General features: G+C 49.6%; 1 protein-coding gene across 1 annotated transcript in view; it reads right to left on the bottom strand.

The window, feature by feature from the left end:
- LOC124722448 (aquaporin AQPcic-like) overlaps positions 1-25,695 on the bottom strand; it is a 69,726-nt gene that overhangs the window by 5,873 nt on the left and 38,158 nt on the right. The window contains exon 4 of the mRNA XM_047247609.1: positions 19,086-19,280. Within this exon, the coding sequence (XP_047103565.1) occupies positions 19,086-19,280 (195 nt within the window). The remainder of the gene's footprint in view (positions 1-19,085; positions 19,281-25,695) is intronic.

The raw sequence follows: 25,695 nt of genomic DNA, 5'->3' as shown, positions 1-25,695 counted from the left end.
TGGTTAGCTGTTAATAGGCAGATGTCTTGGTATGCCTTTGAGACCTAAGCTGTCCATTTTAACATCGGAAATGTCCCTCACTGGGTGACTGCTGTGGCAGAGCGGACCAAATGCAATAAAGATAGAATTGCGAAACAGTTTACGCGAACTTCCATCTCCCAAATGGGATCTAATGGCCAGAAGCACATGAAAAGGAAACGTGAAAATTTTGATCGTAAAGTGTTTCTGGAGGAATCTGGTGGGTGGAGTGACAGAAGAGCTTAAGAGACAATCTTCAGATTGTTTGGAGCTGATGCTGTGATTTATCGTGTAGTAAAGTCATCAGAAGATCAAAAACAAGTGCAAAATGATTAAGACAAGATATCTATTGTGCGAAAAATGGCAAGTGCTAGGTCACCAACTTGATTTTGAAAGGAATCCGTTAAATTTCCGTTACACGATGCATCAGGCAAATCTAAAGGCTGACAATTCAAATACATGCCTAGAAATTAGAATTACGAACAACTTAAATTGAAATGGTCATGATGATGCCGCAAGGAAGGCAAATCTAATACTACGTTTTATTGGTTGACCACTTAGAAGATGCAACTGGTTTACTAAAGAGAGAGCCCACACTACCCTTGTTCAGCGTCTACTGGAGTAGTGCTATGCTACATGGGATCCTTACCAGAAAGTAAGGAAGGAGAACATTGAGTTTATTAGTATGGTGAAATAGGGCGGAGCATCACGGATATGACAAGATAGTTGGAATGAAAATCGTTAAAACAAGGGCGTTTTTAGTTGTGTGATCTGTTCACGAAATTTCAATCTCCAACGTTCTCCTCCGAAAGCTGAAGTACTTTGCTTACACCCACATACATAGGCAGAAACATCGTTAATACCAGATTCAGCGTTATGTGAAGTGATATTCCATACACGCATTTGTCAGTAAAAAGCCAGAAATATGTCCACATGGACGCCGTTTGTCATGCTGAGTTGTTTAGTAAGTATTTTCCAGATAAATATGCTATATACTGGGTGATCAAACAGTCAGTATGAATTTGAAAACTGAATAAATCACGGAATAATATAGATAGAGAGGTACAAATTGACATGCGAGGAATGACATGGAGTTTTATTAGAACCAAAAAATACCGAAGTTCAAAAATGTCCGACACATGGCGCTTCATCTGATCATAATAGCAATAATTAGCATGAAGTAAGACTAAGCAAAGATCATGTTCTTTTCAGGGAATGCTCAATATGTCCATCATTCCTCAACAATAGCTGTAGTCGAGGAATGTTGTGAACAGCACTGTAAAGCACGTCTGGAGTTATGGTGAGGCATTGGCGTCAGATGTTGTCTGTCGGCATCCCTAGAGATGTCGGTTGATCACGATACACTTGCGACTTCAGGTAACCCCAAAGCCAATAATCGCACGGACTGAGGTCTGGGGACCTGGGAGGCCAAGCATGACGAAAATGGCGGCTGAGCACACGATCATCACCAAACGACGCGCGCAAGAGATCTTTCACGCGTCTAGCAATATGGGGTGGAGCGCCATCCTGCATCAACATCTTACGTTCCAGCAGGTGTTTACCAGCGAGGCTGGGGATGATGCGATTCTGTAACATATCGCCGTACCTCTCACCCGTCACGGTAGCAGTTACAAAACCAGAATCACGCATTTCCTCGAAGAAAAAAAGGCCCGATAACGGTAGATGTAAATCCAACCCCTACCGTGACTTTCTCGTCGTGCAATAGAGTCTCCACGACAGTTTTAGGATTTTCTGTAGCCCAAATTCTGCAGTTGTGGACGTTGACAGACCCTCTGAGCGTGAAATGAGCTTCGTCGGTCCACAACGTTATTCAACCAATCGTCATCTTCCGCCATCTTCTGAAACGCCCACACCGAAAATGCCCTCTGCTTCACTAAATCGCAAGGTAACAGTTCATGATGCCGATGGATTTTGTACGGATAGCATCGGAGGGCAAACCAAACAGTAGTGTATGGAATGCCGGTGCGACGTGCGACTGCACGAGCGCTGACTTCCCCGTGCATAGACGAACCCGCTACAGTATCCATTTCTTCCTGAACTGTCTCCGCAGCATTACGCCTTGTGCTCGGTCGGCCACTACGGGCTCTATCGTCTCAACAAGCCTTGGCTTCGAACTTCGAAATCATTCTCCCCGCAGCTGCATTTGTTAACGGACCTTTACCCGTTCGAATCCCCTTCATATGGCGATAGGATCGTAACGCTGAACTAGCAAATTCCCCATTCTGATAATACAGCTTCACTGAAAGCGCCTTTTCAGGTATCGTCAACATGCTGCGACTGCTGGCGCATCTGATCCTCTTTTTTTTTACTTTATTGTTATTTTAAAGCCTGTACAATAGGCAGGCTGTCAGCAGCACACTACGCTGCTCTTCAGCCATAGAATAAACAAGCAGCAAAAACAGGAGAAGACACAGAAGTGACAGAACGGTGGGCAATAAAACGGGAGACAGAGATACAAACACGGAGCCGTTCACACTCGTCAATAATCCACACTGCTAACTGATGGGACGACGCACAAACACTGAAGAAGACAATGGCACTGGCGAACGAGGGAGTGTGACGGTGAACACTGAACACTAAACACGACGGCACACGAAACACTGATGGCGGTGATCTCCGGCGCGCGAATGTCCACGTAGCGTGTGCGAGTCTGGGGACCTGCCAAGGGGGAAACAGGGGTGAGGTGGGGGAGAGGGGAGAAGAAGGATGCCAATGGTGGAGGAGACGGGGGCAGGAGGAGAGAGACAGCGGAGGGGAGGATCGGGGGAGGAGGGGGGAGAAAAGGGGGAGGGAGGGAAAAAGGGAGAGAAGGGAGGGAGGGCGCCCAGAGGAGCAAGCACAGGAGGAGGGCGGGAGGATCAAAGTTGGTAGGAGGGGTAGATGGAGGGGAGGAGGGCATCATCAGGGAGGGGGAGCTGGCGGAAGCCACCTTGGGAGAGGGTAAGGAGGGTGGAGAGATGGAGACCGGGCGGGACGTGGGAATACAGGCGTGGCAGCGGGCGGGGATGGGAGAGGATCGAGGATACGAGTGGGTGAGGAGGATCAAGTTTACGGAAGGTGTACAGGATCCGTATCCTTTCAAGGAAAAGGAGGAGGTGGGGGAAGGGGATGAGATCATACAGGATCCGCGTGGGGGAGGGGAGACTGATGCGATAGGCGAGGCGGAGAGCATGGCGTTCAAGGATTTGGAGGGATTTATAAAAGGTAGGGGGAGCGGAGATCCATGCTGGATGGGCATAACAAAGGATAGGGCGGATGAGGGATTTATAGGTGTGGAGGATGGTGGAGGAGTCCAGATCCCACGTACGGCCGGAAAGGAGCTTGAGGAGACGGAGTCGGGAACGTGCCTTGGCTTGGATTGTCTGGAGATGGGGAGTCCAGGAGAGGCGACGGTCGAGGGTGACGCCAAGGTACTTAAGGGTGGGAGTGAGGGCGATGGGACGGCCATAGACGGTGAGATAGAAATCAAGGAGGCGGAAGGAAGGGGTGGTTTTGCCTACAATGATCGCCTCGGTTTTGGAGGGATTTACCTTGAGCAACCACTGGTTGCACCAAGCGGTGAACCGGTCAATATGGGATTGGAGAAGGCGTTGGGAGCGTTGCAGGGTGGGGGCAAGGGCAAGGAAGGCGGTGTCATCGGCAAACTGGAGAAGGTGGACCGGGGGGTGACGGCGGCGGCATGTCCGCCGTGTACAACAGGTACAGAAGGGGGGAGAGGACGGAGCCTTGGGGCACACCGGCGGAAGGGAAAAAGGTGTAGGAATCGGTGTTATGGATGGTGACATAGGACTGATCCTCTTCTCATTACAGCTCCTTTTATACACGATTGTCATGCGCAGTCACTGACGTTTTGCTGTCCAGCGCCATCTGTCGGACATTTTCTGAACTTTGTTTTTGTTCTAATAAAACCCCATGTCATTCCAAGCATGTGTGTTAATTTTTACCTCTATCCACATTATTCCGTTGTTTATTAAGTTTTCAAATTTATACTGACTGATCACCCGATACATAACTATATTTTTAATGATTTTCTTTTAATCTTTTATTGAATGTTTTTTTACATCTGCTATATTTTGTTGTCTAGCTGTAAGATTCAGATTTAGTCATTTTCATTTGAAATTTTTTACGTTTTAACATTTTAGCTAGACAACAATGAGGTGGTGTAGAAATGTTGGGGTAAAATACGCTGAGTGCACTCATATTGCGCACCAAGCACGCAGGACGTAACAAAATACTTTTTGGACAAATCTGAATGCTCCGTTGTAATGCATATAAACGACAGAACTTATTTGAAGTATCTGATATCGTTTCAACAGTATTCATTCGGAAACAAACTTTTTTCCAAGGGGGTGCTTTCACTCTTCACGGCCTTATAGGCACATCTTAATTATCTTACACTACATTGCAACATATTCAAAGCCGATCAAAATTTAAGTATATTGCTTGGGTAGCTTTATTTATCAGCATTTTCTTGCCCCTATTCTTTGCCCCCATAGTGTCATTTGTGTATTTCTCCAAGCAGTGGTTTGGTGTTACAAACTCGTCGCTTGCACTAGTTACCACTTAATTGACAAAATTCATACAGAAACGTTGTGATCGGCATTTTCTCGTTTCGTTTCCAAGTGTCCTAGGGACAGGTTCCTGTAAACTTCCTCTGCATTATCTTAAGTGCATTTAATCTACTCTACCGCAGTCGTCCTCCAAAGACGGATATTCCCTGTGTTCAAGTGGACAGTTTCAGGCTCAAAGGCATACTAAGAATTCTGCCTAGTAACTTCTAAGAGTACCACGGAGGTCTGCTTGTAGTACCTATATGGTCAGCCCGTCAGCCTCTGGTAATATTTATTTAGATCCTGTAAATTCGTTTCCGGAACAAGAGTTTCACACTTTCGACAACATACGTTTTAAAATTTTTATAAAAATGCGATACTGCATTAGTTACATACTTACGAAGGATTTTTACATGCATTTTATACTTGTTAATTTGTATAATTAATGGATAAATTACTCATTTTTAAGCATTAAGTACTGGGAGACGGGGTGAAAGGAGTTTCTGCAGCGTGTAGGAAGTAATTTTAAAAACGTAGCTCAGAAATTTGTGTACAATTTCAGTGTTTTACCTGTACGACATTTCTTAGAAAGTTTTAGTGATTGGTACTATTGTAATTGAGAACTGAGTGAAGTTTTCTTTCCGTGAGACAACATGCGTAACTGTAATACACAAATTTTGTTATTTATAGTGTTTGGTGCTGCTTGTGTATTTTATCTGCTTTTTATTTATCAGGAAAGTTTGGTCTGGTGTACATTTATCCACAGTATGCTGCATCTCGGTAATGAATACACTGAAGCGAAGTACATGGGCTCAACTGTTTCAATAATAGTCTCATTCAATTCTCACTAGACACGTCATTTGGCCAGTTTTTGTATTACAGATGTGATGAATCAGGAATTTTGATTCTACAGACATCTGTTGCGTTGCAATGACAAGCTCATTAACGCTATGAACAAGAACTTTCAATCTCTTAACGTATAGTTTTAACAATGCAAAATGCTTTGGGAATATTTTGCTTTATTCTCAGATCAATGCTTATTCTTTTTCTCAGTAATGCATTGTGTAGTTTTTGTTAGGTTGATTATACTAATTTCCAGTGTTTTCATCTATGTACATGCCTTCCACAGACCACCTTCGAGAAATTTATGCACACGCTAGCATATTTGTCTGTCTATAGCCTGGTGCTCAGATCATCCGTTCAAGTAACTTACAAACAACATTGGTCAAACTAATTGGCCGATAGCTGTCAACAGATAGGGGGTTCTTACCAGGCTTAAGGACAGGAACCACGATGCTATCCCTGCACTGAGAAGGGAAGTCACCCTGGAGCCAGATATGGTTAAACACCCGAAGAAGATGTTGCCGTTGTGGAGCACTGAGATGTCAAAGCAGTTGGTTATGAATGGAATCTGGGCCAGGGGCTGTATCATGAGAAGATAGAGCAGAAAGAAATTCCCATTCAGTAAAAGGTTCATTGAAAGATTCTGACTCACAAGGGGCGAAACAGAAGATGGAAGCTTCAGCCCGCTGTTTCTGGTGAAGGAAAGCAACTGGATAGGAGGCTGATGCTGATGCCACTGCAAAATGGGTCGCAAGATGTTCTGCAAGAACTAATGGGTCCATACAAAGGCCATCTGGGAGGTGAAGGCCTGCGAGGGTGGATGGCCGATGGCAACCTCAGAGAGCGAAGTGTAGCCCATACCCATGACAGAGGGACAGTAGAACCAAGGGAAGAAACGAATCGTTCCCAACAAATCCACTTGCTCTGTCTGATTAAATAACGGGCTTTAGTGCGGAGGCGTTTAAAGGTAGTAAAGCTGGCTACAGATGGATGCCTCTTAAGGTGTTGCAAAGCTCGACGGCAATCACAGATGGCAATGGCCATACAACATGGGACCTGCCGGCGACGAAATGGCCCAGATGAGCGCGGGACAGCAAGGCTAGCAGTGCGAACAATCGCGTCAGACACGTCACGTAGGACGTCATCAATACAACCCAACAGGGGGGGAGAAAACACGACCTGTGCAGTGTATAGAGGCCAATCGGCACGTTGGAAAGACCAACGAGGTAACCTGTCCACCAGAGAGCGGGAAGGGAGCGAGATAATCAACGGGAAATGGTCCTATCACGAGGGTCGTCGTGTGGCGACAACTGTAATGAAGCGAGGAGTGAGGGAGAGGAAAGAAAGATCAGTGGCATGAAAGGTACAATGACCGGCACTGAAATGAGTAGCGGAGCAATCATTAAGAAGGTGCGAGTCATTGTCTGAAATAAACTGGTCTATGAGAAGACCTCGTCTAGATGGAAATGCACTGGCCCACAAGGGATGATCAGCATTAAAATCCCCAAGGAGGAGGAAGGGAGGGGGAAGTCGCTCAAGAAGGGCAGTTCAGGCATCAGGTGTAATAGTCCTGTCAGGAGGGAGATAAAGATTGCGAACTGTGACCTCAGAGTCCAAGTGGACCCTAACAGCAACCACTTCCAATGTAGTTTGAAGAGGAATCCACGTGCTAGCAATGTCTGTATGGACCAACGTACAAACGCCACCAGAAGCCCACCAGGGTCCGACCCCATTTCGACAGAAAACACGGAACCCACGGAGGGTCGGTGAGTGAGCATCAGTAAAATGAGATTCCTGGAGAACCACACAAGCTGCAGAGTAGGACGAAAGAAGGGATTTCAATTCCGAAAGGTGACGATAGTATCCATTACAATTCCATTGGAGAACCACAGAACGATGGTTTAAATGAGGGCTGAACACGCTAAATCCAGTCATACAGCTGGGTCCCCACCCGTCACCGACAAGGAGGGGGCGACATCCATGAACGACAGGTCAGAATCCGGTTGTGAAGTCGGGGAAGGGACCTCCAGTGAAACCAGAAGCTCTTTGTCCCGGGACTTACGTTTCTTCTTCTTTTCAGGCTGAGATTGAGGAGGGCTGTGTGGCATAAAGGAGCCAGCTGCAGCAAGATCAGGAACAGAAAGAGACCGGGCGACCTGGGGGCCGACAGACCGCGGCTCTCGCAGTCGTCGCGCGGCAGCAGACCTTTGGCCTGGAAGATGCCGGGAAGATGCATCCCGGGAGAGGCGCCCTTGACTGGCCGACGCCGAAGGAGTGGGACACTTCTCTGGCTGGGGAGGGGGAGCAGCGCCCAGAGGAGAAGGTGTGGGAGCCGCAGGGGAGGGGGGGGGGGGAGAGAGGGATTCGGGATGGGGGTAAGGAAAGGGGGTAAGGAAAGGGGGTAAGGAAAGGGGGTAAGGAAAGGGGGTAAGGAAAGGGGGTAAGGAAAGGGGAGGAAGGGGTGAAGATGTAACCAAGGCGTAACTAGATTTTTTTTGTGGGGTTTAAAGGCGCTCAACTGCTGAGGTCATTAGCGCCCAGTCACTGTTGTTAGAGCACATAGAATCTAGTAAAACTCAAGGGGATGGGGGGGGGGACACCAGAAGGACCTGATAAAGATGCAGATAAAGTAAGTAAAAAGGTTAGATGTCTTTGGACAAGCCTGTTAAAGTTATAAAACGCAGAATACGAGCAGCTGCTCGAGCGTCATCAGCTAAAACATCCGGTAAAGTAGATGGCAGGGACAGGACAACACGAAATTGACTAAAACGGGGACACGACAATAAAACATGGCGCACTGTTAATGCCTGACCACAAGGGCACTGCGGGGCTGGGTCACCGGAGAGCAGGTAGCGGTGGCTAAACCAGCAATGCCCAATCCGCAACCTGGTCAGAAGAACCTCCTCGCGCCGAGATGGTCGGGAGGATGTTGTCCATACAGTTGGAAGCGGTTTTACTGCCCGGAGCTTGTTTCCTGGGAGGGATGGCCAAGCATCCCACCACAACGACACAAGCCTCTTACATACATCCCCACGAACGTCAGATGACGGGACACAATTGGAGGCTGGCCAGGGCAGGAGGACTGCAGCCTTGGCTGCAGCATCCGCAGCCTCTTTCCCAGGCACTCCTACATGCCCGGGAACCCACAGAAAGCTGACAGAACCACCATCATCAGCGAAAGAATGGAGGGACTGCTGTATCCGTTGAATCAAGGGATGGACCGGATAGGGAGCTCCAAGGCTCTGAAGAGCACTGAGTGAGTCCGAGCAGAGTACGTACGATGAATGGCGGTGGCGGCGGGCATACTGAACGGCCTGATGGAGAGCAAAAAGCTCGGCCGTAAAGCCGGAACATTGGTCGAGGAGCCGGTATTTAAAGGTGGCGGCCCCGACGACAAAAGCACAGCCGACACCATCGTCAGTTTTGGAGCCATCGGTGTAAATAAAGGTGTGACCGGCAAGGCGAGCACGAAGTTCGACAAACAGTGAGCAATACACTGCAGCCGGAGTACCCTCCTTTGGGAGTGAGCTGAGGTCGAGATAAATATGAACCGGAGCCTGGAGCCAAGGTGGTGTCGAGCTCTCACCCTCTCTGAAGGTGGTAGGGAGGGCAAAATCCAATTGTCGAAGCAGGTGACGGAAGCGGACTCCGGGGGGCAGCAGGGCAGACACATACGACCCGTACTGACGGTCGAGAGAACCGGCGAAGAAGGGCTGGTAAGAGGGGTGGTCGGGCATAGACAACAGCCGGCAGGCGTACCGACACAGCAGTACGTCGCGCCAGTAGGTCAATGGTAACTCAGCAGCTTCAGCATAAAGACTCTCGACAGGACTAGTGTAGAAGGCTCCGGTCGCAAGACATATCCCCCGATGGAGGATGGAGTTGAGCCGGCGTAAGAGGGATGGCCAAGCGGACGAAGCTCCCATAATCCAGCTTCGATCGGACTATGGACCGATACAAGCGAAGCAGGACAATGCGATCCACTCCCCAAGATGAACCACTAAAGGAACGTGTACAACGGGACGCCAAATAAGAGACGTGCAGAGACCAACGAAGTTTCCTGCCCAACGTGAGCCCTAGAAACTTAGTTGTTTCCACGAATGGGAGAACAACGGGACCGAGATGTAAGGATGGCGGAAGGAACGCTTTACATCGCCAAAAGTTGATACAAACCGTCTTTTCAGAGAACCGGAAGCCATTTGCCACGCTCCACGACTATAGGCTGTCTAGACAACGCTGAAAGCAGTGCTCCAGGAGGCATGTTCTCTGGGCACTGCAGTAGATCGCGAAGTCATCGACAAAGAGAGAGCCTGAGACATTAGGTGGTATGCAATCCATAATTGGATTGATCGCGATGGCAAAAAGGGCTACGTTCAAGACGGAGCCCTGAGGCACTCCATTCTGCTGGAGGGAGACGTCGGACAAAACGGAACCCACACGTACCCTAAACTTTCGATCCGTTAAAAAGGAATCAATAAAAGGGGGCAGGCGACCGCGTAGGCCCCAACTGTGCATAGTGCGGAGGATACCTCCTCTCCAACAGGTATCATAAGCCTTCTCCAGATCGAAGAACACGGCTACCGTTAGGCGCCTTCGCAAAAAGTTGTTCATGATGAATGTCGACAAGGTCACAAGGTGGTCAACAGCGGAGCGGCGGCGACGAAAGCCGCATTGGACATTGGTAAGTAGCCGTCGAGATTCAAGAATCCAAACTAACCGAGCATTAACCATGCACTCCATCACCTTACAGACACAGCTTGTATAAGAAATGGGGCGGTAACTAGAAGGATGGTGTCTATCCTTCCCGGGTTTGGGTATAGGAACAACAACGGCGTCACGCCAACGCATGGGGACCTGACCTTCGGTCCAGACGCGATTGTAGGTACGAAGAAGGAAGCTTTTGCCTGCCGGAGAAAGGTGGGCCAGCATCTGAACGTGAATGGCATCTGGCCCCAATGCAGAGGACCGGGACAGTGCAAGCGCACGTTCGAGTTCCCGCATGGTAAAGGGGGCATTATAAGTTTCCAGATTCAGCGAGTGGAAGGAAGGTCGCCGAGCCTCTTCTGCCTCTTTCCTGGGAAGGAAGGCAGGGTGGTAATGGGCGGAGCTTGAAACCTCCGCGAAAAACCGGCCGAAGGCGTTGGAGACATCCACAGGATCAACGAGGACCTCATTACCTGAGGTCAGGCCAGGTACCGAGGAGTGGGCCTTAATGCCCGACAGCCGGCGCAGGCCACCCTATACGACACAAGAGGGAGTAAAACTGTTAAAGGAGCTGGTGAAAGAGGCCCAACAAGCTTTTTTGCTGTCTGATGACTCCACGGCATTGCGCTCGGAGTCGTTTGTATCCAATACAATTCGCCAACGCAGGATGGCGGCGAAAGGTGCGTATAGCACGTCGTCGAGCACGGACAGCGTCTCTACAAGCCTCGTTCCACCAGGGGACGGAAACGCGACGTGAAGAAGAGGTAGTACGAGGAATGGAACGTTCGGCAGCATAGATAACAGCCGTGAGGTATTCGACCTGACTGTCACAACTGAGAAAATCGTGGTCTGGAAAGGTCGCCAGGGAGGAGTAAAGTCCCTAGTCAGCTTTCGGTATGTTCCAGCTCGAAGGACGTGGGGATTGGGTGTGGCGCAGGAGTCGAACGTGAAGGTGTTAAATGAGCTAATAAAGGATTACCAGCTTGCCTTCTTGCTATCGCGGATGACACGACGGCATCGCGCACGGAACTGCTTATAGCGGATACAGTTGGCCACAGTATGATGGTGGCGGAAAACGCGGAAAGCACGTCGCCGCTCACGTATTGCATCACGGCATGCCTCGTTCCACCCAAGAACTGGGGCGGCCAGGACAATTCGGGGGTGCGTGGTATTGAACGTTCCGCAGCTGTAAGAATAACGTCTGTAATATGTGTGACCTCATTGTCGACGCTGGGAAAGTGACGGTCATCGAATGTCGCTAGAGACCAAAAAAGTGTCCAGTCAGCTTGGGCAAAATTCCAGCGTCGCGGGCGCACATATTGCAGTCGAGGCTGCAGTCTAAGGACACATGGAAAGTGATCACTCGAGTGTGTATCATCAAGGGCGAACCATTCGAAGCGCCGAGCTAGATGAACAGTACCGACCGCAAGGTCTAAATGAGAAACTTGTCGTAGAGGCAGACAAAAATATTGGGACCCCTGTGTTGAGGCAAACTAGATCCGCTTGGTGGAAGACGTCTAGCAATAGGGAGCCACGTGGACAAGGATGTGGAGTCCCCAAAGCGGGTGGTGGGCATTGAAGTCCCCAACCAGCAAATAGGGGGGTGGAAGCTGACCAAGAAGATGAAGGAGATCAGCTCGTGCCATTGGTGTGGATGATGGAATGCATACAGTACAAAGAGAAAACGTGTATCCAGAAAGGGAAAGACGGACGGCGACAGCTTGGAAGGAAGTGTTTAAGTGGATTGGGTGATAATGGAGAGTATCATGGAGAAGAATCATGAGTCCATGTGCTGGAGTGCCTTCAACAGAGGGGAGATCATATCGGACGGACTGAAAATGAGGGAGAACAAAGCAGTCATGGGGACACAGCTTTGTTTCCTGAATACAGAAGATGACCGGCGAGTAGGATCGTAAGAGGATCGACAATTCATCCCGATTGGCTCGAATACCGCGGATATTCCAGTGGATAATGGACATAGGGTGAACAGAAAATGGAGGAATGTGACCAAGGTTGCTGTCAACTCAACGACTGCTCAGAGCTTGCCACCGACAGCATGGAATGGCATTCAGCCGAAGGCAGAAGATCCCGATCCATAGGTTGTTCAGGAGCAGCTCCTGCCACCAGCGATCGGCCGGTTTATCGGCCGCCAGCAGTGCGCCTCGGCGACACAGAAGACGGCTGAGGGCGATTTCTGCCATGTGGTGCCGTACATGAGACGCCTTGGCGGAGAGGGAGAGGAACTGGGTTTCTTTGTAGCCTTCTTGGAAGTATGATGTTTAAATGAAGGAGGAACCGATGGTTGGGAAGTTGCAGTACGTAAAAAATTTTCGCAGGTATGCTCTTTTTTCGGAGTCTGTGTCTGACTTTTGGGCTCGAGATTTAGCAGAACCCGACGAAGGGTGAGCCAGAGAGTGGGCAGGCGAAAGTGGTGAGGTTGATCGGGCGATCTTTGCGCTGGCCGATCTGACGACCGTGGCACTAAAGGTGAGGTCCCAAGTGTGCGTGGCCGCCTCCTTTGTTGGCTGAGGAGAAGTAAGGACAGTGCTGTATTTTCCTGTCTGAGGCACGGTGGGCTGTCGACTGGCGAATAATTTTCGAGCAGCAAATGTCGGCACCTTTTCCTTCACTCTTATTTCCTGGATGAGCTTTTCGTCCTTAAAAACGGGGCAATCTCGAGAGGAAGCAGCGTGGTCACCCATACAGTTGATGCAGCGAGGGGATGGAGGTGGACAAGCACCCTCGTGGGCATCCTTGCCACACGTAACACGTTTGGCAGGATTGGAACAGGACTGGCTGGTGTGATTGAACCGCTGACATCGATAGCAACGCGTAGGGTTTGGGACGTAAGGGCGAACGGAAATTATCTCATAGCCTGCTTTGATTTTCGATGGGAGTTGAACTTTGTCAAATGTCAAGAAGACAGTGCGGGTTGGAATGATGTTCGTGTCAACCATTTTCATAACTATGAACAGCCGTTACGCCCTGGTCAGACAGGTATTGCTGAATTTCTTCGTCAGACAATCCATCGAGGGAGCGTGCATAGAAGACTCCACGCAAGGAATTTAAAGTGCGGTGCGCTTCAGCCCGGACAGGGAAAGTGTGGAGCAGAGAAGTACACAGCAATTTTTGTGCCTGGAGGGCACTGACTGTTTCTAACAACAAGGTGCCATTCCGTAAACAGGAACAAGACCTTACAGGACCTGCAATTGCGTCGACACCTTTCTGAATAATGAAAGTGTTGACCGTGGAGAAGTCGTGACCTTCGTCAGACCGAGAAACAACAAGGAACTGTGGCAACGATGGAAGAACTGTCTGTGGCTGAGACTCAGTGAACTTACGTTTGTGAGCAGACTTAGTAGAAGGTGAGGAAACCATTGCGGAAGAATCCCCATGATTACCGGCGTCTCCGATGGCGCGCTCCTCCCTTGTGGGGGCCCTCTCTGAGGGCACTCCTACCTTAGGGGATTGTTCACACCTCAGGTCACACCTCCCGACAAACGGACGGAGGGACCAATCGGCACTTTCGGAAGGTATCAGCTCGGGTAATCACCCCTCCCTGGGCCTGGCCATTACCAGGGGGTACGTACGTGTCCTACCTGTCTACCCGGGCGGGGAATTACGCGTTACCCCGTCACCGGCTACGCCAAAAATGCGTGGGTCGGCCTTCAGACACGCACAGGGAGGAAGAAAGAGAAAGGGAAAGGAAAAGGAAAGAGGAGTGGTCTCAAACGGCGCAGCGGAGAAAAGGGTAAAGAGAAGAGGTAAGGAAAAGAGAAGGACAAAGGAAGAATATAGACATACAAGCAGAGAAGGCGAAGAATGCGGTACATTTACGAGCGTCCGTCTCCGGACGTAGGCACAAACCATACTCCCAGAGGGGGAGAAAGGGAAGGGAAGAGCCGGAGGTGACGGGAGGAGGGGCGAAGATGGGGGAGAGGTTAGTAGCCTGACGGTTACTCAGTCCATGCTGACCTGACTTCTCACCAGTGCAGGAACGAATGTGACTCAGGGCTCAAGCAATGACCACCAACTCTGCTGTGAGTAAACTGCATCCATTTGGCAGTAAGTAGTTAACTGCACACTGCCTGTGTGTAGGCGAAAGTGGTTGTTTTTTTTTGTGATTTTAGGGCGCACAACTTCAACGGTCATTAGCGCCTAGACTACGTTAGGAATGCACCGCGAGTCACAAGTTTAAAACAGCAACCAAAAGGGAAAACATGATAAAACATCTACAGGCATAGGATTAAAAAAACAGCATAATCAAATGTCCGTAGACAGGTTGGTCAATTTGATAAAACGAAGAACGCGAGCAGCTGCTCCTGGGTCATCCGCTAAAATGGCATCGAGAGTACATGGCAGGCCAAGATCAAGATGCAGTGGAGTAAAATCCGGACAGGACGTTAAAATGTGGCGGACCGTCAGCAAGTGCCCACATGGGCAGAACGGCGCCGGCGCAGCCGTCAGCAGATGGCGATGGCTGAACCGGCAGTGTCCAATTCGTAACCGGGCCAAAACTACCTCCTCCCGCCGAGAGAAGGACGTCCAAGCTGCGGGAAGAGGTTTCAAGTCCCGAAGCTTGTTGTCCGTAAGTGCAGCCCGATCGGCATGCCACAGCGATAAAATGCGCCGACAAATGAACCTGCTACGATCTGATGAAGGGACACAACAAGAAGCTGTCTGAGGCTGGAGGACCGCAGCCTTGGCTGCGGCATCTGCAGCTTCATTCCCAGGGATACCGACATGGCCAGGAACCCACATAAAGCTAACCGGAGAACCGTTGTCCACCAGCTGCTGAAGAGAGCGTTGGATCCGGTGCACGAAAGGGTGAACCGGATACGGATCACTGAGGCTCTGGATGGCGCTCAGGGAATCGGAGCAGATGACATAAGCAGAATGACGGTGGCGGCAGATGTAAAGAACAGCCTGGTAGAGGGCAAAGGGCTCAGCTGTGAAGACCGAACAATGGCCGAGGAGCCGGTATTTGAAACTTTGTGCCCCGACAATAAAGGAACAACCGACCCCGTCATTGGTCTTACAGCCATCTGTATAAATGAAGGTCATATTAATGAACTTCGAATGAAGTTAGACAAAACGGGAGCGGTATACTGAACCGGGGGTAACCTCCTTTGGGAGCGAGCTGAGGTCAAGGTGAACGCGAACCTGAGCCTGGAGCCAAGGTGGCGTGTGGCTCTCGCCCACTCTAAAGGTTGCAGGGAGTGAAAAATTAAGGTGTTGAAGGAGGCGACGAAAGCGAACTCCAGGGGGTAGCAGGGCAGAGAGATACAACCCGTATTGACGATCGAGGGAGTCGTCAAAAAAGGAACGATAAGACGGGTGGTCGGGCATTTACAGTAGCCGACAGGCATACCGACAAAGCAGTAAATCGCGCCGGTAGGGCAGTGGCAATTCACCGGCTTCAGCATGAAGACTCTCGACGGGACTAGTATAAAATGGAGTGTAAACGGTACAAATTGAAAATGTAAAAGTGGGGAGAGTAATTCGGACGGCAACTGCCTGCAGGCCGGCGTGCAATGTGATGGGATCGTAGTAAATATCATCCCGGACCAGCAACATAACCCCTCCATGAGCCGGAAGACCTACCACAGGGGGTAGGTCAAAACGCACAGAGGTGTTGTGTGCCAAGGCAATGTGATCGCATGGGCGTAGCTTAGTTTCCCGGAGGGCTACGACGAGCGGACGGTGCAAGCGGAGCAGCAAATTCAAGTCCTCTCGGTTGGAGCGAATGCTGCGAATATTCCAGTGAATAAGTGCCATCGTGAGAAGAAAAGGAAGATGAAAGAAGGGACCACCTCGAAGGCCGCTGAGGGCCTGCCTTCGAGCGAGTACTGCCGCCGCTATCAGTAGGCGGACCGTCATCGTCCATTGGTTCTATAGGTTCATCGGCCATCTCGTTAAGATGGCTGGGAGGAGCAGCTTCCTCCGCCGGTGGACGGCCAGATGTTCGGCCGCCAGCAGTGCGGCCAGGTGAAACGGATGACGGCCTGGGGCGGCAACCGCTGGGTGGCGCAGGAGAAGAAATGCGCCGTGGAGGAGAAGGAGAACTGTGCTTCCTATGAGCCTTCTTGGAAGGTCTTTTAGTGGAAGTACTGGTCGACGGCTGGGAGTGCGAGGTACGTAGGAAGTCTGCACGGGACGGTTCCTTCTTGAAGGCCCCTGCATCTGATTTCTGGGTCTTCGTCTTGGCACTAGCTGATGAAGGTGCTTGTGTTGGAGGCGTGACGGGAGGAAGCGGAGACGTCGACCGCGCGATCTTAGCACTGGCCGAACGGACGACCGTGGTGCCGAAGGTCAGATCGCATGTCTGCGTCGCCACCTCCATGGTAGTCCGAGGAGAGGCGAGGACAGTACTGTACTTTCCCGCTGGGAGCAGCGCAGGCTTCCTACTAGCAAATAGCTTGCGAGCAGCCGAGGTGGGCACTTTCTCTTTGACCCGAATTTCGTGGATACAGCGTTCCTCCTTTTAGATGGGACAGTCGCAGGAGGACGCTGCATGGTCACCCCGACAGTTCACACAACGAGGAGACGGAGGTGGACAGTCACCCTCATGGGCATCCCTGCCACAAGTGACATTGAGCCGCATTGGAACAAGACTGGCGAGTGTGATTAAAACGCTGACACTGGTAGCAGCGCGTAGGTGTCGGGACATAGGGGCGAACAGAAATAGCCTCGTACCCCGCTTTGATATGCGACGGCAGCTGAACACTGTCGAAGGTCAACAAAAGTGTCCGAGTCGGTACAAGGTCATTGTTGACCTTTTTTATGACCCTATGGACAGCCGTCACGCCCTGCTCAGCGAGTAAAGACTGAATCTCCTCGTCAGTCAATCCGTCAAGTGATCGAGTATATACCACACCACGGGACGAATTCAAAGTGCGGTGAGCCTCCACCCGGACAGGGAACGTGTACAGGAGTGTGGCCCGAAGCAATTTTTGTGCCTGAAAGGCGCTCTCAGTTTCTAGTAAGAAGGTACTATTACGCAACCTGGTACACGACTTGACAGATCCGGCTATGGCTTCTATGCCCTTCTGGATAACGAAAGTGTTGACAGAGGAAAAATCTTTTCCGTCCTCAGATCGAGAAACTACGAGGAACTGTGGGGCAGGCGGTAGTACTTTTGTCACTAGTGGCTGGTCAAGTTTCCGTTTATGGGCAGAAGTCGAGAAAGAGGAAGAGAAATCCATTGCGAAGGAATCCCCCATGATTGTTAGCGTCTCCGATGGCGCGCTCCTTTCTTGTGGGGACCCTCTCAGAGGGCACTCCTGCCTTAGGTGAATGTTTACACCTCAGGTCACACCTTCCGAGAAACAGACGGAGGGACCAATCGGCATGGTCAGAAGGTATCAGCTCAGGCAATCACCCCTCCCTGGGCCTGGCCTTTACCAGGGGGTACGTGCGTGCCTTACTTGTCTACCCAGGGCGGGGAATTACGCGTTACCCTGTCACCGGCTACGCGTGCGAACGCGTGGGTCGGCCTTCAGGCGCGCACAGGGAGGGAGGAAGGAAGAAGAGGAAGAAGGAGAGAGAGGACAGACTGTCTCAAACGCCGAGGCGGAGACCAGAGAAGGCAAGGAGAAGAAGGCAATGAGAAAGCAAGGAGAAGAAGACAAGGGAAAGAGGAAGGACGACAGTGAGATGGAGAAGAGCAAAGAAAGGAAGGAAGAAACGAGAAGTGAAAAAGCAAAATGACCACAAATAGAGGTCGTGGAACCGTCCGTCTCCGGACGCAGGCGCTAACTACCCCCTTGAGGGGGCGGGACTCCTTTTAGTCGCCTCTTACGACAGGCAGGAATACCTCAGGCCTATTCTAATCCCCGGACCTGCAGGGGGGGTGGTTGATCTGTCGACTGTAGAAGACAGTGCGTATCGCTTCTTAACCGAGAAATGCATCAAGGATAGCCAGGAACAGACACAGGAGAACCACTGGGTCACTATATCAGCCCCAAGGATAGGTCGAGAAATCTGATGACGGAGTACACACCATTGAGTGCTTCCTGACAAGAGGCAGTAGTGAATTTGGAGTTCATAGCAGGGACACTATGAACTACAATTTTGACTCCAATGCTGGATGTCCGTTGCATTAGTGGATCTCCCCTTATCACACACCTCACAGACGAAATTGTCAGTAGAGCGACCTTGACGGAAACTGGGCTGATAACCAAAATATCGACGATCTAGTTACTGATACAACCATATGCTCGAGCAACTTGCAGGTAACATTAGCGAGACTAAGTTATAGCTGTCATTCTCAATGTGGTGTTACAGTACCACGATGCTCTCGCTCTCACCACGAAGACGAGCTCTCACCCTCGCTCCAAATATAGTTGAATATGGCAAGGACACGACGCTGGCAGTCCACCAGCAGGCGTTTGAGCTTTCGGCTGTGCATGCAATCTGCCCCTCAAGCTATGTTAGAGAAAGTGCTGGCACGTTGAGAAATTCCCACACATACAGGCACAATACAGCCAGTGTAAATGCAATGAGGTGCTCCATCAATTGATGTCTCACAGCATTGGCGAGCTCATCTGATCTGAAATGGCGACAGTAATTTCTGAAGTCTACCAAGATTACTGTCATCCGACAGCCGATAGAATGGACGTGATTCTGGACAGCTGCATCGAGTCAGGGTGCTAAAGGCGATGGCAGCGGCAAAGTAATTCCAGTTACAATTCCTAACTGACTATCTCTGTATGTCCAGATGATTGGTGCTGTTTGACAACTTTCGGTAAAGACCACTATCACGTGTCATGTTGGACTCTCCAACAGAGGGGAGAAGACCACAGCTACAAATGGTAAGAGCTATGGCGAAGACCATCCACTTTTCATTATGCTGTACCACGCTTCCTCAACAGCTTCATGGAACGTTTGTTTATTGCTACTGGCTTTGCTCCATTACGGCTATTTAGTAGGTACGAAGAGTATACATACCGCGAACAGGTGGCATGTCGTGATGGATAAGCCAATGGCAAATCCAGCACTGCCTCTGGCAGACCTGGCGCCAAACACCGTCATCATCAAGAAGAATGTTATGAAAGCCTCCACGAAGACCGCCTGCGTCAGCGTCAAATGTGGGCTGACTGTCGTCACACCTAATGTCGACTCAGACTCCTCTGGTGTCAGCGCCTGGAATAAACAGCAGACTGAACATTTAGCCCTTCAGTAACTATTGTACAGCTCAATGACTACTATCACTCGTCTCAACGACGAAGACTTTTCTATTCCGCAGTGGGGCAAAGGTGAATTCCTGTTCAAGTTGGAAAAAGGCATTTATCAATCTGCTGCCCTCTAATGTGAGAAGATGCCTGAAACTGCACGCTATTTTGAAACTAATCAATTAACAAGCAATGGTGAATGTGCTAACTTGCTTTATCCCCATACAAACTCGAATCATTAACAATTTATATGTTCGGGCAGAACGTGAGTGAATCACATTCTAATTTAAATGTTAGTCAAACTGAACTGTACTTACCGAAAACGTAAAGAGGGACAGGAAGGACGAAGTAAACTGGCCTTTATTATGGAACACCCATTGCCTCAATGTCAAAAACTTTACTGAAAGTTATGTAGCTGTTCCGACCGAAACAGAAGGTATCTGAAAGCGTTCTTTTAAAATTTTCCTGGAATGGACCGATTTGGGCTAAATGAAGTTCGCAGAAACCAAAGCGGTATAATCGCGGCACAGAGCAGTGAGTGCTGCACAATTGGGCCTGCTTCACACGCAATGATTTCTTCCGTGGGACGAACTGCTCTGTGCTGGGGTTATTGACAGTTTGGCATCGGCAACAGTTGTCGGTTGGCTAAGAGCTGTTAAGGTAAGCCGAACGGAATCTAAGTTTTCAACAGAGCAGAGCATCAAAGTAGAACGGGCACTTTATTCACAAATTTATTGTAAATATGTGATAGCGTTTACGTCCACTACGTTTTAGACCACACATTACGACGTATGAAATGTAACCATCTTCGTAAAGGTTTTAAACTTTTAAAGATGTTAATATGCGTCACCGTTCATATTAGGAGGAAGCGTTAGTACCACGCGCTATCTTGTGTCTGTGGTGCTTAGTATCGGCTGCACAACTGTTGGCTGTTGCTGCTGTTCATAGGCGCATGTTGCTACAGTATTAGTTTAACCGGACTAGAATGGACAATCTTACCTACTTGTGCAATCTGTATCTAAGAATATCAGTAAGTTGGGTTCCATCAGGTTACTCAAAAATAATCTTCCAAGTCTGTCTGAAGAATTAACGAGTAACAAGAACTAGTTACATGTTTCAATGAGCTGAATTGCCTGAGACGTGTACTAACTTTACGATTAAATACGATAGGTATTATATTTTGACGAAAATAGAACTTTTGCTTTTAGGCGATGTGTATTTAATGTGAAAAATATTGCGAAACTATACGTACACACAAACCAGTGAGTTTACGGCGTTTATGAGAGTGGTTATGCCCGTGTCTGGAGCCACAGATCAAATTCGCCAAGAGCTGTACACAGTTCACCGCCGCCTTCGGTTCATTAGTGATGGGACCCAGTACCTGCTTGTCACAGTGTGCACGAAGATTGTCAAATTAACCAAATCATGCCGAACTCCTATTTCTCCTACCTGGCGCCTTTTGAAGACTTTTCCTTCTCTCTGTAGAAGATGTCCGTCGGTCGCGGATTCTCCATGTTATACTTTATCTCTTGTAATCGAGGGTAGTTGCTACTTTTCTGTAAGGAGCGCTCAAACTGTTTCAGAAGGAATGCATTATTTCTTGCTGTGCCTGCCATACAATGCAGTATGTGATGCTGCAGTCCAAAGACTTAACATTTTGCCATTGACGGTCCATTTTATATTCTCACTAGATCTTATTTCACTGGCCGAACAGCAAAACTTGTCTAGAAAGGTATTTTCATTCTGCAGCAGAGTGTACACAAACTTCTTGGTGGATTAAAATTGTGCCGGACCGAGAACCTCACTCGGGACTTTGCGTTTTACGGGGAAGGGCTCTACCGGTTTAACTACCCAGGCACGACTCTGGACCTGTCCTAGCAGTATTACGTTCACAAGTATCTTGTCTCTTAACTTCTAAACTTCACAGCTCTCCTGCTAATCTTTCAAGACCAACACCCCCCGGGAAGATCGCCAGGCTCTTTCTAAGCCATGTCTCCGCAATATCCTTCCCTTCAGGAGTGCTGGGCTTGCAAGGTTCGCAGGAGAGCTGCTGTGAATTTTGGAAGGTAGGAGACGAGGTACCGGTGGAAGTAAAGCCGTGAGGACGGGTCATGCGTCGCGCCTGGGTACCTCAGTCGTACTTTCCCACAAAAAGAAAGTTCCTGAGAGTATCGATCCAGCACACAGTTTCCATCTGCCAGGAAGTTTCAAAACTAATCTACTTTTAGACTTTAGTTTCCTAATGATAAATTCCTCAGCCTCGCTAGATTTAATTCGACAACATTCCACTACCAATATTTTGGTTTTACTCATGGTTTTGTTACATCCTTTCAAGACACTCTCCATTCCGTTTAACTGCTCTTCCTACTCTTGTTTTTGACAATTAGTGTCACTGGGAAGCCTCAGTTTTTATTTCTCGAAACTTGATAATGCCGCGTCCAAATTTTTCTATGCTTCCCTGTTTGATTACTGTACAGATTAATAATGCGGACAGGCTACAACCTTGTCTCACTCTTCTACCACTGCTTCCCTTTCACGTCTCAACTCGTGTTCTGCCTGGTTTCTGTAGAAACTATATACAACTTCACACTTACTGTAGAAGAGACTAAAAGAAAGATTACCATGACTGGTCGACCATGAGAATAAAAAAGGAGAAGCCAGCCACTCGGCAGCACATTAAAACACCCAAAAACCATAGGGTTGAGGACAGAGGGACAATGGACATGCACTAAAACTCAGATTAATAAAACCCACCCTCACGAATAAAACCTAAAATTAAAACTTCTGTTGAGGCATTGTCGCCCAACACCGAAGGTAGTGTGCTGGAAAGTTAGAAGTCCCCGAAGAGCTGATAAAAGTGGCCAGTCCAGCAAGAGGTGGACGACTGTCATTTAGGAGCCACGCCACAGCGACACTGCGGTGGGTCCTCGCAATGGAGGCGGTAACCATGTGTGACACGTATGGCCAATGCGGAGTCCACAAAGGTCAACTGATTCCCTGCGAGAAGGCCGCAGGAGAGACTTCCAAGTATCTGCAGTCTCCTTAATGACATGCAGCTTCTTGTGCATACTGTTATGCCACTCAATCTCCCAAAGCCGGAAACACTTGCGGCGTAAGACAGAACGCAGGTCAGTTCCAGAGATGTCCAACTCCAGGAGCGGTTTCCACGTAGCTTGTTTGGTCAGCCGGTCAACAAGTTCGTTGCCTGGAATTCCGACGTGTCCTGGAGTCCACACGCCACTGAACGACTGGATCATTCCAGGGCAGTGAGGGGTTCCTGGATGTTCGCTACCAATGGATGGCGAGGGTAGCACTGGTCGATAGCTTGCAAGCTGCTCATTGGGTCACAACAAAGAACAAACGACTCATCAGAACAGGAATGGATGTACCGAAGTGCACGAGATATGGCCACAAGATCTGCAGTGAATACATTGCAGCAAGCAGGCAAAGAATGCTTTTCAATATGTCCTCTATGGACATAGGAGAAACCAACATTACCATCAGCCATCGAGCCGTCTGTGTAAACTTTAGAGCCCCAGAACGCCAAGAATCGAAGGAAAGTGACAGCAGAGGGGTAGGGTTAACAGTCCTTAGGGTCTTGCAAAAGGTCCAGACGAAGCTTTTGCCGAGTTTTGTTTTGTTGGTTGGTTGGTTGGTTGGTTGTTTGAGGTTAAAGGGACCAAACAGCAAGGTCATCAGTCCCTTGTTTCAAATAGACTCCATTCTGCTAACGGGACATCTCAGAAAAGTCAGAACAATAAAACGGAAAAAGGGGAAACGTAAAAGGGCAGTCACGTTGTCAATAGTAAAAACAAATGAGGGAAGTTGGCAAGAGAACGAACCCAACACTATGCTGAAGCAGCATGGGCAAGACCACCTGTGACTGAAAAGGTACAACTGCTATAATGCAGAAAGTACGTATGGGAATAGAAAAACTAACCAAGCCTTAAAAAGAAGAGGTAAAAACAGAGTAAAAGGGAAAGAAAAGAGGATTCCGGTCAGGGAGGTGAATCGGGAATCTCTGAACACTGCCTACAGTGGGAGACACCCAAACACTCACCGCCCTGCCCCAACACCAGAGGGAGATTAAAAACTTTAAAACTGAGAATAAAAACCACTCTCCCGGAGGAAACCTAGAACCAGAGAGACCATCCGGGAATCGTCAGCCAACATCAAAGGTAAAGTGTGGGGGAGTCTGTACTTAGCACGCAGAGCCAAAAGAAGGGGGCATTCAACCAAAATGTGGGCCACTGACTGGAAGGCTCCACAACCACATAGCGGGGGTGGCTCATCACGCAAAAGGAAACCATGGGTCAGCCTGGTATGGCCAATGCGGAGACGACACAGTGTGGTCGAGTCCTTGCGGGAGAGGCGAAAGGAAGAACGCCATGGGCCTGGATTCACCTTAATGGCACGAAGTTTATTAGACAGTGGAGTAGCCTCCCAAGAATTGGCCCATGACTGTGCAAAGTGGGATTTGATGTGAAGCCGTAAATCCGCTGCAGGAGGGGTTACAGAAAACGGGGGGGTAAGTAACTGCTCCCCCAGCCAAACGATCAGCGAGCTCATTACCCGGGATACCCACATGGCCCGGGACCCATAGGAAGTCAATGGAACAAGCAGCACGGTGAAGATCAGCGAGATGGTCATGGATGGCAGAGACCAAGGGGTGGCGCGAAAAACACCGGTCAATAGCAAGAAGGCCACTCATCGAGTCCGTACATAACAAAACGCGGTTTTGTTGGGATTGTTTAATAAAGGTAAGGGCCCGGGAAATTGCCATCAATTCCGCAGTAAACACCCCACATGAGGATGGCAGTAGATGATTTTCCGTTCCAACAAAGGACGTGAAGGCATACCCAACATGATCAGCAGATTTAGAGCCATCAGTGTAAAAAACAACAGCATCCCGAAACTCCCATAAAATTTGGCGGAAAAAGGAACGGAACACCACCGGGGGGATGGAATCTTTCGGACCGCGGCGGAGATCCATCCGAATTCGAGGCCGAGGAACTAACCAAGGAGGGGTGGAGGGGAGGGAGCGAGGAAGACAGGACAAAGAAGGAAGCCGAAAATCACGGTTAAGAGACGCAAGGCGCAGTCCAACCGGTAAACCCGCCCGAGGGCGGGAGTCAGGCGGGCGACGTCCATGGTCTGGGAATAGGATAGAATAGGAAGGATGAGCGGGAGAAGAACGGATAGTAAGGGCATAAGACACCAGAAGCTGGGACCGCCGAACAGAAAGGGGGGGGGATCCCAGCTTCAACCAGGAGACTATCAACAGGGCTAGTAGGGAAGGCACCGGTGGCCAAACGGATACCACGATGGTGGACCGGATCCAGCACGTGCAGCGTGGAAGGAGCAGCTGAACCATAAACTTGACAACCATAGTCCAAACGTGACAGAACTAGAGCACGATAAAGACGGAGGAGGAGGGAACGGTCCGCACCCCAAGAGGAGTGGGCAAGGAAGCGAAGGACATTGAGTTTACGGAAACATCCTACCTTCAGGAGTCTGATATGGGGCAGCTAAGTGAGCTTGTTGTCGAAAAGAAGACCTAGGAAACGAAACTGTGGAACCACAGGCAATCTTTGTGCAGCGAGATAGAGCTCTGGATCAGGGTGGACTGTAGTACGGCGACAGAAGTGGACCACCCGCGATTTTAAAGGAGAGAATTGAAACCCGTGTGAGAGGGTCCATGCAGAGGCACGCCGTATAGCCACCTGGAGCTGCCGTTCTGCAGATGGCATCGAGGAGGAACTAACCCAAATGCAGAAATCATCCACATACAGGGCAGGGGCGACCAAGGGACCGACAGAGGCCACAAGTCCATCGATAGCAATGAGGAAAAGAAGGACACTCTACACAGAACCCTGTGGGATGCCCGTCTCCTGGGTCCGTGGAGAACTAAAAGCAGTACCAACTCGAACTCTGAATGACCGATGGATCAGGAACTGGCGGATAAAAATCGGGAGTGGGCCCCGAAGACCCCACTGATGAAGGGTTAGTAAGATGTGATGGCCAGGCCGTGTCATAGGCCTTGCGAAGGTCAAAAAACACTGCAACCAAAATGGCGGCGCTGGGAAAAAGCCTGCCGAACTGCGGATTCCAAGCGAAGTAAATGATCGATTGGAGATCGTCCCTCTCGAAAGCCACACTGGTAAGGGGACAATAGATCCCGAGATTCGAGGACCCAAGTGAGCCGACGGGCTACCAGCCGTTCAAGTAACTTACAACCAACATTGGTCAAACTAATTGGCCGATAGCTGTCAACAGATAGGGGGTTCTGACCAGGCTTAAGGACAGGAACCACAATGCTATCCCTCCACTGAGAAGGGAAGCCACCCTGGAGCCAGATACGGTTGAACACCCGAAGAAGATGGTGC

This window comes from Schistocerca piceifrons, chromosome X, assembly GCF_021461385.2.
Source record: "Schistocerca piceifrons isolate TAMUIC-IGC-003096 chromosome X, iqSchPice1.1, whole genome shotgun sequence".
Classification (NCBI taxonomy): domain Eukaryota; kingdom Metazoa; phylum Arthropoda; class Insecta; order Orthoptera; family Acrididae; genus Schistocerca; species Schistocerca piceifrons.
This window is presented reverse-complemented; position numbering and strand designations above follow the sequence as displayed.